This window comes from Salvia hispanica, chromosome 6, assembly GCF_029641045.1.
Source record: "Salvia hispanica isolate PSC_SH4W2 chromosome 6, Shi_PSC_v1, whole genome shotgun sequence".
NCBI lineage: Eukaryota > Viridiplantae > Streptophyta > Magnoliopsida > Lamiales > Lamiaceae > Salvia > Salvia hispanica.
The window spans coordinates 15,946,597-15,961,055 of NC_142697.1; the positions used below are offsets into that span (position 1 = coordinate 15,946,597).

General features: G+C 32.1%; 1 protein-coding gene across 1 annotated transcript; it reads right to left on the minus strand.

Moving 5' to 3' along the window:
• Positions 1 to 551: 551 nt before the first annotated feature.
• LOC125207978 (transcription initiation factor IIB-2-like) lies at positions 552 to 3,816 on the minus strand. The gene is made up of 7 exons (XM_048107506.2): positions 3,324 to 3,816; positions 2,651 to 2,675; positions 2,053 to 2,182; positions 1,830 to 1,960; positions 1,644 to 1,732; positions 1,023 to 1,099; positions 552 to 900 (listed from the first exon to the last, which is right to left on the minus strand). Exons 1-7 carry the CDS (start codon positions 3,671 to 3,673, stop codon positions 761 to 763), a joined length of 942 nt encoding a protein of 313 aa, XP_047963463.1. The 5' UTR covers positions 3,674 to 3,816; the 3' UTR covers positions 552 to 760.
• Between the last annotated feature and the right edge of the window lie 10,643 nt (positions 3,817 to 14,459).

Below are 14,459 nucleotides of genomic sequence, written 5' to 3' on the forward strand. Positions count from 1 at the left end.
CAAGAATAGGATTGTGCTATACTAATTTTGTAGGTTCGTGTCAGTTGCAAATTATGTTCGAGTTTGAATATATTCCATCTGTCTCCATCCGTTTCCATGATTAAATGTCTCATAGAATTTTAAGAATTTGTTTAATTTTATATAAAATGGATAGAAAAGGCTAGTGCATAATAAAACATTTAATAGTGGACGGACTGAGTATAACAAATCGGGTTAACATTCAAGTCGTTAGATAATGACCCTACCCGTATGATTTGTCAGCTCATTAAATGACATTGACGCCGGTCACTTTTCTCAAACCTTGGCATTAGATATTCACAACACATTCTCATTTCAAATACTAAATCCAACTAGAACTCGGTCTTTTAGTTGTCACATTTTTAACCAAAATCACAAATTCTATAAAATAGGTTTGTGGAGTGGATCACAGCAGCATCACCTTGCTGGTCTGCAACACAAACCCGGCCTCGCACCCCAAATGCGGTCCAAACCGCGTTAAAATCTTAATTAACTTTAATGGAAAACCTCTAATAGTCTTGCACATTACAACATTTCCCCAATTTAAATTTATAAAAATGTACTCCTAGCGTGAGCAGAAAAAGAATCTGGGTGAATAAATCATTATCTCATAATATAACATGACAATCAAATACTATCACATTTGGGATGCAATAGAGTAGGGTTGATCAACTAACTATCAAGTAAAACCGATGTGGGACTGCAGCACCGTAGCCTGTTTGGGGATGCAAAAGACGTTTACTTATGCTTTGGGACTGCTGAGATTCTTCAAGTCCCGTTCCTTAGCGTACCATTCCGGTATGATCCTAGCGGCGTGCGGGTACAGATCTCTGTAAGCATTCTTGATCGTCCCTTCTGCCACCGTAGTTGCAATCGAGATGTCTGCAACCATACAATCTCCTTTTTCATTTCAATGCCCATATATCATAAATCAACAGCGTTTACCAAGGCTCAAATCAAGAAATTTGTATAGTAAACACAAATAAGATGGTTCGAATGAGAACCTCGCAGGGGTTTCTTTGATTCCGACAGCTGTGTTACCATAAAAATTATTGCTGCTGCAATTGATATGGGGCTCCTCCTGCAATGGAAGCAAAATCATGTTCATAAATCAATTAAAGCTTCAAATGTAAATCACCAACGCATGATGAGCTCGACTCAACAAATATTTCAGATCAAAGGATTCAAAGCGTCCAGTGATTTCATCTTCTAAAGAGTTACTACTAAACAACCTTTCATTCATATCTCTCAGATTAATGCTCCTTCCGTCCCACAACAAGAGTCCTTTTTTGCCATTTTGGTCCGTCACACAATAAGAGTCCTTTTTCACTTTTACTATAAATGATAAGTATGCCCCACATTCCACTAATTCATTACTCGCATTTTATTATGATAATAATAATAATATATAAAGTGGGACTCATATTCCACCCACTTTTCTTTATATTTCTTAATACTCATGCCAAGTCAAAAGGGGACACCTATTTCTAGGACGGAGGGAGTATCTTATAAGTATTACACACTGACAAGAAAATTTGAGCTCCACAACCCACATGTAGTTTATGCCTCTAGAATACACAAATAACAATCAGCTCTTGAAACTGAGATAGGTAATGGAAGCATACCTAATGTCAAAGTCCCCTGCCTTTTGGACAGTTTCTTGGACAGCTTTGACCTCTTCGTTGCTCATACCAAGATTGGAGCAGAAACGTCTCTACAGGCCAAAGCAAAATAAAAACACAAGATGTTACTTCAGTGATAAAAATTAAGAAAATATATATGTAGTCTGACATGGCCTAATGTGACCTCACCAAATAGTCTCCTGCATGAATGGTACCCATCTCCATTGATTCACCCATCTCGACCTTCAACTGTTTGACGATAAATTCTTTAGCTCGACCGATTTCCTTTTTTGTGGCTCCAGCAACAATGGAACATATTTCTAGTTACGACCCACAGATTTTAGAGCACTTCGTAAAAAAGGCAAATATGTACACAACAAATTCTAGTGTGCAAGTTATTTAATGGCTGCACCTTTCACAGTTCGTGGCTTGCCTTCCTGACGGCAAGCAATATAAATGCAGGCAGCCACAAGAGCCTCCAAGTTTCTTCCCCTCGTACACTTCTGATCTTCTAACCTCTTATATATTTCACTCGCTCGATCCTTTAAACAAAAGCACCATTAGAAACCAAAGTTCAAATCTGATATTTGTAATGTTAAATAGAAATTATATTAATACACTTCTTCTGATGACTGTGTATTAAGGATAATGCTTATTGCCTTTAAGTCACTGACACATACAGTTAGTCTATTGATGTTGGGAGAGCACGGAGACAAAATATTACGAATATTCTTTTCATCAAAAGTCGAAACCACATTGCATACTGAAGCAATTTAAGATATGTACAGAGCCCCAAACAAACTTTCAGCCTTAAAAAAGATCAAGATTCAGAGGAGAAAATAGGCGAGTCAAATTTATAAGAGAGGGAGGGAGGGAGGAAAGAATGAAACAAGACAAAAAAATTGGCAGCATTCAGACAAGTGTGTTTGAAAACTTGATGAGGTAATTTATAAAAGGCAGTCGGTGTGAATTCCCGCAATTATGGAGAATCAATCAGTAGAAATGCTTACCTTAATGGTAGTTACAAGGCTCAACCTAGAAGAGGCAAGAAACGACCCAAGTCAGTTCTATTATTATGATTACTACCAAATATACCAAATGCGGCAAATTGCTTCAGAAGAAAGATTTGTGTCATCTCTAGATTATCACATCATCCATTCATTCAATTATGACAATAATAAAGCAAAACAAGAATCAATAACATTCATCCTTTACAACTATGAGCAACAGCTCAGCATAGAACTTGTGTATATATAGTATTACTACTACTAGATTCAAACCGATGAATAGAAAAGACGAGACCAACTTGATAATATATGACACATACACAAGCACTAATCAAGAAGGACCATAAAAGCAACTCTAGATTTCAAAACAAATTGCTTCAAAATAACAATACATCCAAGAAGGAATACAAAATAGGAAATCCCACCTTTTTTAACAGCTTATAACTAATAGTGGTAAAATCAATGTAACATCTTTGCACCATCTACTCAAACATTGCCATAAGAAGCTACTGAAACCCTTCATGCTTCGCGAAAGAACTAAAACCATTCAGAACCCATAATCATTTTTAACCACAGAAACACCAATTAACATCAATTTTCAAGAATCCCACTAAAATCAAAATATTTCCAACAGACCACAAAGTAAAATTGAGGAACAAGATAAAGAGGCACAGACCTATCGGCCATGTTCGAAATAGCCTTGAAAGCCAAGACGATGGCCCGGTCCGGGTCGCCTCCACGGTTCTGCAAGCGGGCCAAGGAGGAATCGGCATTGGAGCCGTTGGCGGCCCGGGAGATGACGGTGGTGAGCGCCCCGTCTCCTAAAAGGGGGTTAACGGGCCCACCCACACGATTGGGGTCATGATCGCCGGAATCGTCGGCGAAGGTTCTCCACTCGGAAGTCTCGTCGATGGAGCGGGCCTCCAGGACGAGCCCGCACTCCGAGCACACGGTGTCGCCCGCCGCGTGATCGCATACCACCTCCGTGTTGCGCTTGCAGTCTGGACAGTACGAGTCCGACATCATTTCTTTTTAATTAGTCGAATTGGGGGCGCGGAGATTATCCAATTCGGGATGGGAAGATTGTAATTTGGGGTGTGAATTTTTTGGGTTTTGAGGGAAGAGATAGAGAGAGAAATTTTGGGTTGTTTTCCAATTTATTGTCACACGCAAAAAGTCAGTTACATGACCATTTTCGTCTTGCCAAGTTTTACTGTTTCGATGAAGAAGAAGATACAAACGGAGTAATTTTTTATACTGTTAATAATCATTAATCTATTTATTTTATTTTATCTAAAAAAAACTAAAAATTTATTTTATTTATATTACTAATTGACGGTCTTACCTCTTTAACCGATCGATTCAATTCCTCGAGTATCAAATCTGTGAAGTCTAACCTTTATGTTTAATCTTCCTTGGAGGACGAATCAGATGTATAAGATTGCTAATGGTGCGGCAACATTTGTCCAAGCAAGACATTTATTTTTTGTCGTTGTGCTCATGTTATTAAGACATCGACTAACCTACAAAACAAGGTTAAATAAAGAAAAAGCATTTGACTTATTGAATGGCTATAAGTAGAGGTGCCCACGGTTCCAGAACCGGCGGTAACGGTTCGGAACCGCAGGTTCCGGTTTTGGAAATTACCGAACCGAAACTAAACCGCAAGCGTGTTTTAGTTACGGTTACGGTTTCAAAACCACCTGTTTCGGTTTTGGTTCCGAACCGGCGGTTTTTAACGGATTTTCGACGGTTTTTTGTGGTTTCGCCTTGATTTCTTGCACGGTTTTGGTTCGGAAATTTTTGAACCTAAACCGAACCATGGTTCTAAAATTGACGGTTTCGGTTCGGATAAATTCTCTCGGTTCTGATTACGGTTTCGCGGTTAATCGCCGGATCGTAAACCTTAGGCACCTCTAGCTATAAGTACTCTCTCGAAACAATGCGATTCACGGCTAGAAAAAGATCTCCACCAATATCCCTCTCCCAAGTAAAAAGATTTATCCTCCATTTAAAAATCTATTTCCAATTCCGATTTTTCCAAACTTCTATCTCATCAATGAGTTTGTTCTTTTTGGTTGACTGTATGAAGAGCCTTGAAAAAATAGTTTTGAGGCTCTCTTCCCCGTCCACTTGTCATAGCATAATCTTTTGTGTGTTGTCCAGAGCCTTTGTCCTCCTAGCAGCAAGAAGCGTAAACATTATTGACCGAAGTGTCGAATTGGAGCCCTCTTATCAACATTAGTGGAAATGATATTCTCCAACAAAACCTCTTGGATGAATCATCTTTCTGAGGTCAAAGGCCTCAGGTTCGAGTCCTCTGTGGTACGGCCTTTAAATTTAATTTCATTTATCCAAAAAAAAATCTTGTCAGTATATTGTTCTCGGACTTTCATTTGACTTCATGTTATGGCCACTTTTTGGATTTTCACCCTCCATTTAAAAATGTATTTCCAATTCTCATTTTCTTAAACTTCCATCTAATCAATGACAATTCTTTTGGTTGACTGTACGAAGAGCCTTGGAAAATTAGTTTTGAGGCTCTCTTCCCCCGTCAACTTGTCATACCAGAATCTTGTATGTGTTTTTCGGAGCCTTTGTCCTAGCAACAAAGAGCTTAGACATTAAATCTTTGGGTGAATCATCTTTTCCTTTGGCAAAGATCTCAGGTTCAAATCTCCGTAGTACAACCTTTAAATTCAATTTCATTTACCTCCAAAAATTCTTGTTTGTATTTTATTCTCGACTTTCGTATGAATTTCTGTTATTCCATTTCTTGGATTTTCAATTTCTGATCTGACCACTTGGATTTTCACACTATCTTGAAATTTGCAATTTTTCCCAAATGCTCGTTTGGGAATTCTCCAGGGCGAATCTATTAAGGGAGTGTAAGCTGCAATTGCCCTTCCACAATATTTTCCACGTATAATAAGTTGTTAATCAATTTTAAAAGAAAATTTAATTTTTTTTATAAATGCCCCACCCCAAATTTCTAAATTTTTTTCATATAAATATTTTTGCCCCTGCTGAATTAAATTTCGGGCACCACTCCTAGAATTCTCAGTTATTATTTGAGGATCTCCACTACTTGCATTTGTGGAGTGAATAGATTATTTTATTACATTGCGGCTTCTTATTGAATAGTATTTCATCTGTCCCACAAAAAATGTCATACTTTCCTTTTTAGTTTGTCCCACAAAAGATGTCATATTTTTCTTTCTTGGAAAAAGTTCTCTTTCACATGAATATAAATATTATATTTTCTCTCTCCATTTAACACACAAAATAAAATCTCCTAAAATCATGTATCATCGCATAAGTGTGATATCTTTTGTGGGACGGGGGGAGTACTAGTTATGAAATGCGTCTTAGACCGAACTGCTTTGGCGACTACGATATTTTAAGTATGCACCGAAAATCTTTTGCCAAAAAATATGTAGACCTTGAATTGTGAAATTCTAAGGCAAAGCCAAAAAATAAGACGAAAATTTATGAAAGACCACATACTTCTGAATCAAAGCAAAATTAGAACAAGAATTTGAGAAACTACTTCATACGTAGTGTTTTAAAGCAAAGCCGAAATTAATAAAGGTCTGTATGTTATTTTATTTCAAGTCTTAATTAAGCACTTATATAGGAAAATCATATCATATCTCACTTTTGCGATTTGCAAATTCAAAATTAATAAAGATCCGTTGGATACAGAAATTCTACAGAATTGAATTTGAAAAAAAAAATTGAATTGGAATTCAATTTCAAATCTTTTGTTCGATAAAATGATATACTAAATAATTGAATTGAAAATTTGATATGAAGTTTATGCAATGTGTTTGTGTGCGAAGGTGCTCAATTTTATAATTTTATAATTATTTGAAATTTAATTATCTATTTTTGATATGGAATTCAAATTATAAAATTGAGAAGAATTGATATTGTAATTCAACTCCAAATATTTTTTAATACCAAACCTTAAATTTAGAATTAAAGGTTTCAATTCTAATTCTGTGTGATCAATTCCTTCGTGCCTAACAGATCAAAAGAAGATAGCATTACAAAACAATACTTCATGTTCCTAGATATAGGTAGAATTGGGCACAAATTTGGGTCAATTATGGAGTTCATGTTTCAAGGTTTAATTTTGGAGAGCCCGTTGTTCAAATATGGGCCCGCACTGTTGACGTATGGAATGTGCCTAATTCATTTCTTTGGATTGAGGTGGTATTTGATTCCTGCATCGGAAGTTGGATCCAGATATGAAGGTAAAATACCATATGTACCCCTGCAAACTCCTAATATACCATTTTGATGAGGGTATTTTGGAAAGTTTGACCAACAAACTCTTAAATTATTTTCCAATAAAAGTTGAAAGTAGTGGGTCCCATAATTATATCTTGAAACATGAACACACGAATTAAGAAGCAAAAATATGGAGTAAACAGTGAAACCCGATGACTCAGATTCATATCTGCCCAATCCATACCAATGAACATGAACGAGCAACGTAAATTGAGTCCATTATCTAATGACCCTTGAATTTTGGTTTCAGGTTTGAACCTAAAACTTGAGTTTGTAACAACTTTAGTCATCTACTTGGTTATGTACCCTTCCATAAGTCTCATCAAATGAGGATAGAGTGACTATAATCCTTATTGGTTATCACTGTATAAAAGCATTTCGAAATTAAGATTTACTGTATATGGAATAAAATTTAAATTATTAATCAAGTTATTTAGCTCAACTAATACCAACTTTGCAACCCTCCAAGAATAGGAAAGACGAAAAAAGAAAAGAAGATGGCACTGTATTTTCACATGAATCACTTATTCATTATTGTTATTAAATTACTACTCCCTCCATCCCGGAGTATTAGACTCACTTCTTTTGGGTACATGATTTAAGGAATTGATATTTAAATAGTTAAAGTGAAGAGAGTAAAGTATGAAAGAGGGAAAAAATAGGGGAGAGAAAAGAGAAAAAAGTAGGTGGAGAATAAAATAAGATAGATGCTTTTTGCTAAAAAAGGAAATGAGTCTAATATGTTGGGACATTCCAAAAAGGAAAGTTGGTCTAATACCTTGGGACGGAGAGAGTACTTTTTATTGAACTTTAATTATTAGACCCCATTAGCGTGGAGTTGTCAATTAACAAAACTTATTTTGGGCCATCTAAATCTAGGTACAAATTAATAGACTCTAAAAAAGAAAAGAAGATAGCACTGTATTTTCACATGAATCATTTATTATTGTTGTTATTTTTATTGAACTTTTATTATTAGACCCCCATTTGGAGTTGTCAATTAACAAAACTTATTTGGGCCATCTAAATCTAGGTACTACAAATATTAATAGAGTCGTCAATCAGGTTGGACCAATCCAGTCCAGCATAGCCCAAGCTTAGTATGGGTGGGGCCCTATTCAGTCCATCAGAGATACTAAAATTTTAAAAATACTTTTATAAATCTTAAAAATTTATCTTTTTTACTTTTACCATTTTTTATAATGGACTTACATTCTACTAACTCATTCTTACTGACGCTTCACTAAAAAATTTATATAAAAGTAGGACTTATATGACACTTCACTATAAAATTTATATAAAAGTAGGGCTTATATGATACTAATTTTTTCAATACACATTCTATTATATTTCTTAAAACTCGTATCTAATCAAATTATTAGGAAGGTTGGGGGTATTTTTATTTTATATAATAAATACTATTGAGCATGCAGAATTGATTATTCAATTTTTTGACTTGTCAATGGGTAAGGAACTTTTTAAAGTTGATGGTAATTAATGTCTAGTTGTATTATAATTGTTGTTATGATTGTTACTAGTGTCGATTAGTCCTGATTGAGACTATATTGACGTTACCCCTGAGAGATGTTCAAAATAAATTCTTTTTATACAAAGAAATTTAATTTCAATACAATAAATAATGATATATTGAACTAAACAAGGTAAATAATATTAATTAATTTAAACAAGTAACATATTTAATTAATTGAAATTATAAACATAAGAAGAGAGAGGTAAATAGAGGGGGTAAAGTCATATAACTATCATATTTACCTTTTTTCCATGTAATATCATTCTCCAAGGAGAGATGTATTTGAGAAGGTATTATACATTTTTTAATTTTGAAGAGGTATCTTTACCTCTCCATTGAAGGTAAAATCATATAACCATCATATTTGCCTTCTTTTCATGAAGAATCATTCTCTAAGGAAGAAGGTATTTGAGAAGGTATTACACTTTATGTTTTTTAATGCATTTTGTACTATTATTTTACTTTTTTAAGTAATATACCTTTCTATATACCTTTTTCCTTCGAAATGTAGTATTACTTTTTGAAATGGTATATTTCACTTTTTGAGAAAGTAAATAGATGGTATACCTTTTTCATTTACCTTTCTTTGTTAGAGATGCTCTTATTAGGATGAGAATCCAATATTTATTTGTATAGTGATCCAAATTAATACTCCCTCCGTCCCCGATTAAGAGTCGCACTTTTCTATTTCGGTCCGTCCCAATTAAGAATCACACTTCATTTTTACCATAAATAGTAAGTAGGTCCCACATTCCAATATAAAAAAAATGGGTCTCACCTTCCACTAACTTTTTCAACCAACTTTTCTTTACATTTCTTAAAATCCGTGTCTGGTCAAATTGTGACTCCTAATCGGGGACGGAGGGAGTACTTCAGGATGAGAATCCAATATTTCTTTGTATAGTGGTCCAAATTAATACTCCCTCCGTCCCATTCAAGATGGCCACATTCTTTAGTGACACGAGATTTTAATAAGTGTTGTTAGGTGGAATAAAGTTAGAGAGGAAAAATGTAGTTGAATATTTCAATGAGAAGAGAGAAGGTTATTTTTAAAACTGGAAAGTAGTTATCTTGATTGGGACAAACAAAAAATGAAAGGTAGTCATCTTGAATGGGACGGGGGGAGTACTTCATTCGTTCGAAGGAATATGATATCTTCTTCCTTAGGCATTATAAAATTTTTCGCAACGTAATTTTGTATGTTAAGTGGAGAAAATAAAATATTATTGTTATCCCACTAAAAAATTAAACATTTTCTATTTTTGGTTATCTATTGAAAATGAAACGCTTCCTACTATGCAAGCAAAATCATCTCTATTTTTTCTTCTTTATTTTATTTTCTCTTTATTAACTCACAAAATAACACAACATAAATTCTCGTGCCGAAAAGTAAATGTTTTATATTTAATGTGACATAGAGAGTATGAGAGAAAATAAATAGAGATAAAAATATTTTTTTTAGTAATTAATTAACGTGGTTGAGAAAATAAAAAAAGAAAAATTTATAATCTTTGTTGGACAAGAAAGTACATAATTTTGGGTTACAATTAAATTGAGACTTACTTTCATTAAGAGAGTCTAATATAAAAAAGGCCCAAAACTCAAACCCCTTTAATAACTAATTTAGCTTTCTAAAGGCTTTTCCTACCATTTATATCAACTTAAATTTATCTTTTAATATATATATATATATAGGGGAGTGATCAATTGCTAACTCATCATTTAATCGCTAACTACAACTAATTTAAGGCCACATGATTTTAAAAAACGTGTGGTCTACAATTTGGCACGTGTAATTTTCGTTTTTATTAATTAAATCGAAAAAAATTAAAAAAATACGTCAAATTAGGGTTTTGGATGAAAATGTCAATATAGTGTTTCGAAAATATCAACACAATGCTTTGAGAATGTCAACACAAATTTAGGATTGACATTGTATATGTTTTATATTGACATATTATCTTAGCTGTATTGACATTAGCCTGTGTACGAAAAATACGAAAATTCTAGATTTTTTTTTTCAAATTTTGACGTTGGAACATATGCATGTAGTATATCGTTGGAATCCTTATAAAACTATCTTTAATTTGATATATGTTATATGAATTTAAAGTTTTGGGATTTCTTTTAAAAGTTAGTTATAACTAACTTGACATTAATACCCCTATTGATTTTTATTGGAATTAATCCTATAGCCTTATTGACGTTTTTTGTTGATCGTATTGATATTTTGTGGTTAATGATCTAGGCCTTTAATTTGAATATCTAATGGCTATTATTGAGTTGTAGTTAGCAATTAAGCATTGAGTTAGCAATATAACACTCCCCTATATATATATATATAGGGGAATGGTCAATTGCTAACTTATCATTTAATTGCTAACTACAACTAATTTAAGGTCATAGGATTTTAGAAAACGTGTGGTCTACAATTTGCCACGTGTAATTTTCATTTTTATTAATAAAATCCAAAAAGATAAAAAGAAACTCCAAATTAGGGCTTTGGATGAAAATGTCAATATATTGCTTCAAAAATATCAACACAATGCTTTAAGAATGTTAACTCATTGCTTATATTGACATTCTACATGTATTATATTGACATATTTTATATAGTATGTTGACATTTCTGCTGTACGAAAAAATTTAAAAAAATTGAATTTTTTTTAAAATTTTGACATCGGAACATATGTATGTACGATATCATTGGAATCCTTATGAAATTATCTTTAATTTGATATATGTTATATGAATTTAATGTTTTGTAATTTCTTTTAAAAGTTAGTTATAACTAAACATGTAGCTAATTGACATTAATACCCCTATTGATATTTTTTGGAATTAATCCTATGGCCTCATTGACATTTTTCATTGATCTTATTGACATTTAGAGACTAATGATCTAAACCCTTAATTTGAATATCTAATGGCTATTATTTAATTGTAGTTAGCAATTAAGTTATGAGTTAGCAATATAACACTCTCCTATATATATATATGACGCTAAAAGTAATTTTATTCGAATTATTTACGTCAAATTTAAAATTTTCATTATTTGTAAGATATGTCTTACAAAAATTTTGGAGTGACTATAGTACACACTTATAGTTGGTATTGTTCCGTAGAAAGGGGAGTGTTATATTGCTAACTCAATGCTTAATTGCTAACTACAACTCAATAATAGCCATTAGATATTCAAATTAAAGGCCTAGATCATCAATCATGAAATGTCAATACGATCAACAAAAAACGTCAATAAGGCCATAGGATTAATTCCAAAAAATATCAATAGGGGTATTAATGTCAAGTTAGTTATAACTAAATTTTAAAAGAAATCCCAAAACTTTAAATTCATATACTCCCTTCGTCCTGCTTTAACAATCCCATTGACTTTTCTACCCTCTTTTTGTAAAAATGATAAAAAATAGTTAAAGTAGAAAAATGGTAAAGTAAGAGAGACAATAATATAGATAAGACTCTTCTCTATATTATTCTCTCTTTTAATTTACCGTTTCTTTTCTTTAACTATTTTTTATTACTTTTACAAAAAGATGGCAGAAAAGTGAATGGGACTGCTAAAGTGGGACGGAGGGAGTAGTATATATCAAATTAAAGATTTTATAAAGATTCCAACGATATACTACATGCATATGTTCCGACGTCAAAATTTGAAAAAAAAAATCTAGAATATTCTTATTTTTCGTACACAGGCTAATGTCAATACAGCTAAAATAATATGTCAATCCTAAATTTGTGTTGACATTCTCAAAGCATTGTGTTGATATTTTCGAAACACTATATTGACATTTTCATCCAAAACCCTAATTTGACATTTTTTTTGTAATTTTTTTTATTTAATTAATAAAAACGAAAATTGCACGTGGCAAATTATAGACCACACGTTTTTTAAAATCATGTGGCCTTAAATTAGTTGTAGTTAGCAATTAAATAATGAGTTAGTAATTGATCACTCCCCTTCGTAGAAAAATACAAAAATAGGTTTGGATTCGTAATATGATTGAAAAAATTTTCTACACCAAATTGAGTCTAATATATGATGGGTGAACAGTACACACCCTAACACCCATATATTGTTATGTAGAAAAATACAAAAATCAGTTTAGATTTACAATATAATTGAAAATATAAAAAACTAGTGAAATAACATATTTGACTCTCGGGTGTCTGGGTCTGATAATTTAGATTTGATATGGATTTGATGTATTTTAACATGAATAATACTCCTTCAATGTCACCATATTTATTGTATAAAGAGATAATAAATAGTAAAAAAGAGAATAAATTGATAATTTTTAGTACTCCCTATAAATCAATTTTAAATTAACTACTGAGTTTTGACTTTGATACTTTAGTCACTTGCATTTATTTTATCAGCCTAGATCCCAACCTATTTCATTTGCATTGAATTTATACTTTAATTGCTTTAGTCCATGTTACATTCATTATTGAGGGGAGTACTAAATATGTGCAACACACATGGAAATATTTTAAAATAACTCTTGTTTCCGTGTTGTGTTCTTACTTCTTAGTTCTAAGGCATGACGCGGCGGATTTCTCCTGTGTTCACATAATTTAACTAAGTTTCTTAAACTTGATTGGGATGAAATAATTTGGTTGTCAGACATTTCCTCTGAATTTCAAGATAGTACTTTTTTATCTAAATTAATATATCTAATTATATTTATTGTACCCGAAGAAGGAAAACTATTCTGTTTAGATGTCTACACCGTCATTAGTTAATATCTTAACTTTGTGAATAGCGAAATTAATTGTCAGTGTTAGTTTTTAAGTAGTTTCAAAAAATTATAGATCTATTGCAAAAGTGACTTCTTGATGTATTAGTCGTTCATAACATTTTTATGCATCATAGTATTATTCGTACATCATTGTAGAGTCGATATAAGATTAGTGCACTTATAATAATGTATATTAAATATCACAATACAATTTATTTAAAATAATTTCGTCACATGTGTAGTTGGTTTTCTGATTTTAAATATAAAAAAAAAACACATTCTGGATATTTTATGTAAATATTCTCTGAGTAATCAAATAACTTCCTTTTTGTTTACAGTATTAACGAGATTTTTTTCTTATCATCCATACATCGATCTGATACTATTAGAGTATTAAGTACTTATTTTTATTTAATTTAAATATTAAACTACTGATTTCAGTAATATTATACTAATGTTTTGCTATAAGTCTAACGATTTAATTAGTCATTTTCTTTATTAGTCATTCTCTTCCATTTTCCTTCAATCTTAAATTAGTATAGTATTCTAGTAGTATAATATAGATAAAACTAACGCAAATAATAAAAAGTTATATCAAAACAAAACAATAAATCAGAAAAGGCCATAATTTTTAACAAAAGAATAACAAGTGGTACTACATAATCCATATATATCTCATCTCAGTACCACAACGTTAACTATGGCAATGTTACTTATTAGATTGCCAGAATGTAGTATGACAGTATTAAAATAGAACTTTGATTTATGTTATACTATATCTCATAATGTTCTTTCCGTCCCATAAGAATATGCACTCTTTTATTTTTAATTCGTCCCACAAGAATATGCATTTTCTAATTTTAAAAATTATTTTCTTTCTATTAAAGTGAACTTTATTCTCCACTAACAACACTTTAATTACTCTTTCTCTTTACCTCCGTCTAACTTTATTAATTTTATATTAAAATTCATATACTTACCAAGCGTTTGCAAGGAGTAAAAGTTCTCAGTTATCTAATTTGAAAAAAGCATTAAATTAAGCTGTCCCATAACTTCATGTCTGCAAATAGTGGCATTGGAGTGCTAAAACCCACTTTTTTCAATATTATGCTTTATCATTCACATTTTATAATTTCAAAACAATTTATTCTTTTATAATCATGTGTTTGTATCGAGATCAGATTCTCATGTAGATTGGGGAGTAGTAATTAATTAAGACAAGCTTGAT

Coding starts and splice junctions, on each gene's coding strand:
- LOC125207978 (XM_048107506.2), bottom strand. CDS start 3,673: ATGATGTCGGACTCGTACTGTCCAGACTGCAAGCGCAACACGGAGGTG. Junction 1,733..1,829: donor TTCATGCAGGAGACTATTTG/GTGAGGTCACAT, acceptor TTTGGCCTGTAG/AGACGTTTCTGCTCCAATCT. Junction 1,100..1,643: donor GCAGGGGACTTTGACATTAG/GTATGCTTCCAT, acceptor CTTCCATTGCAG/GAGGAGCCCCATATCAATTG.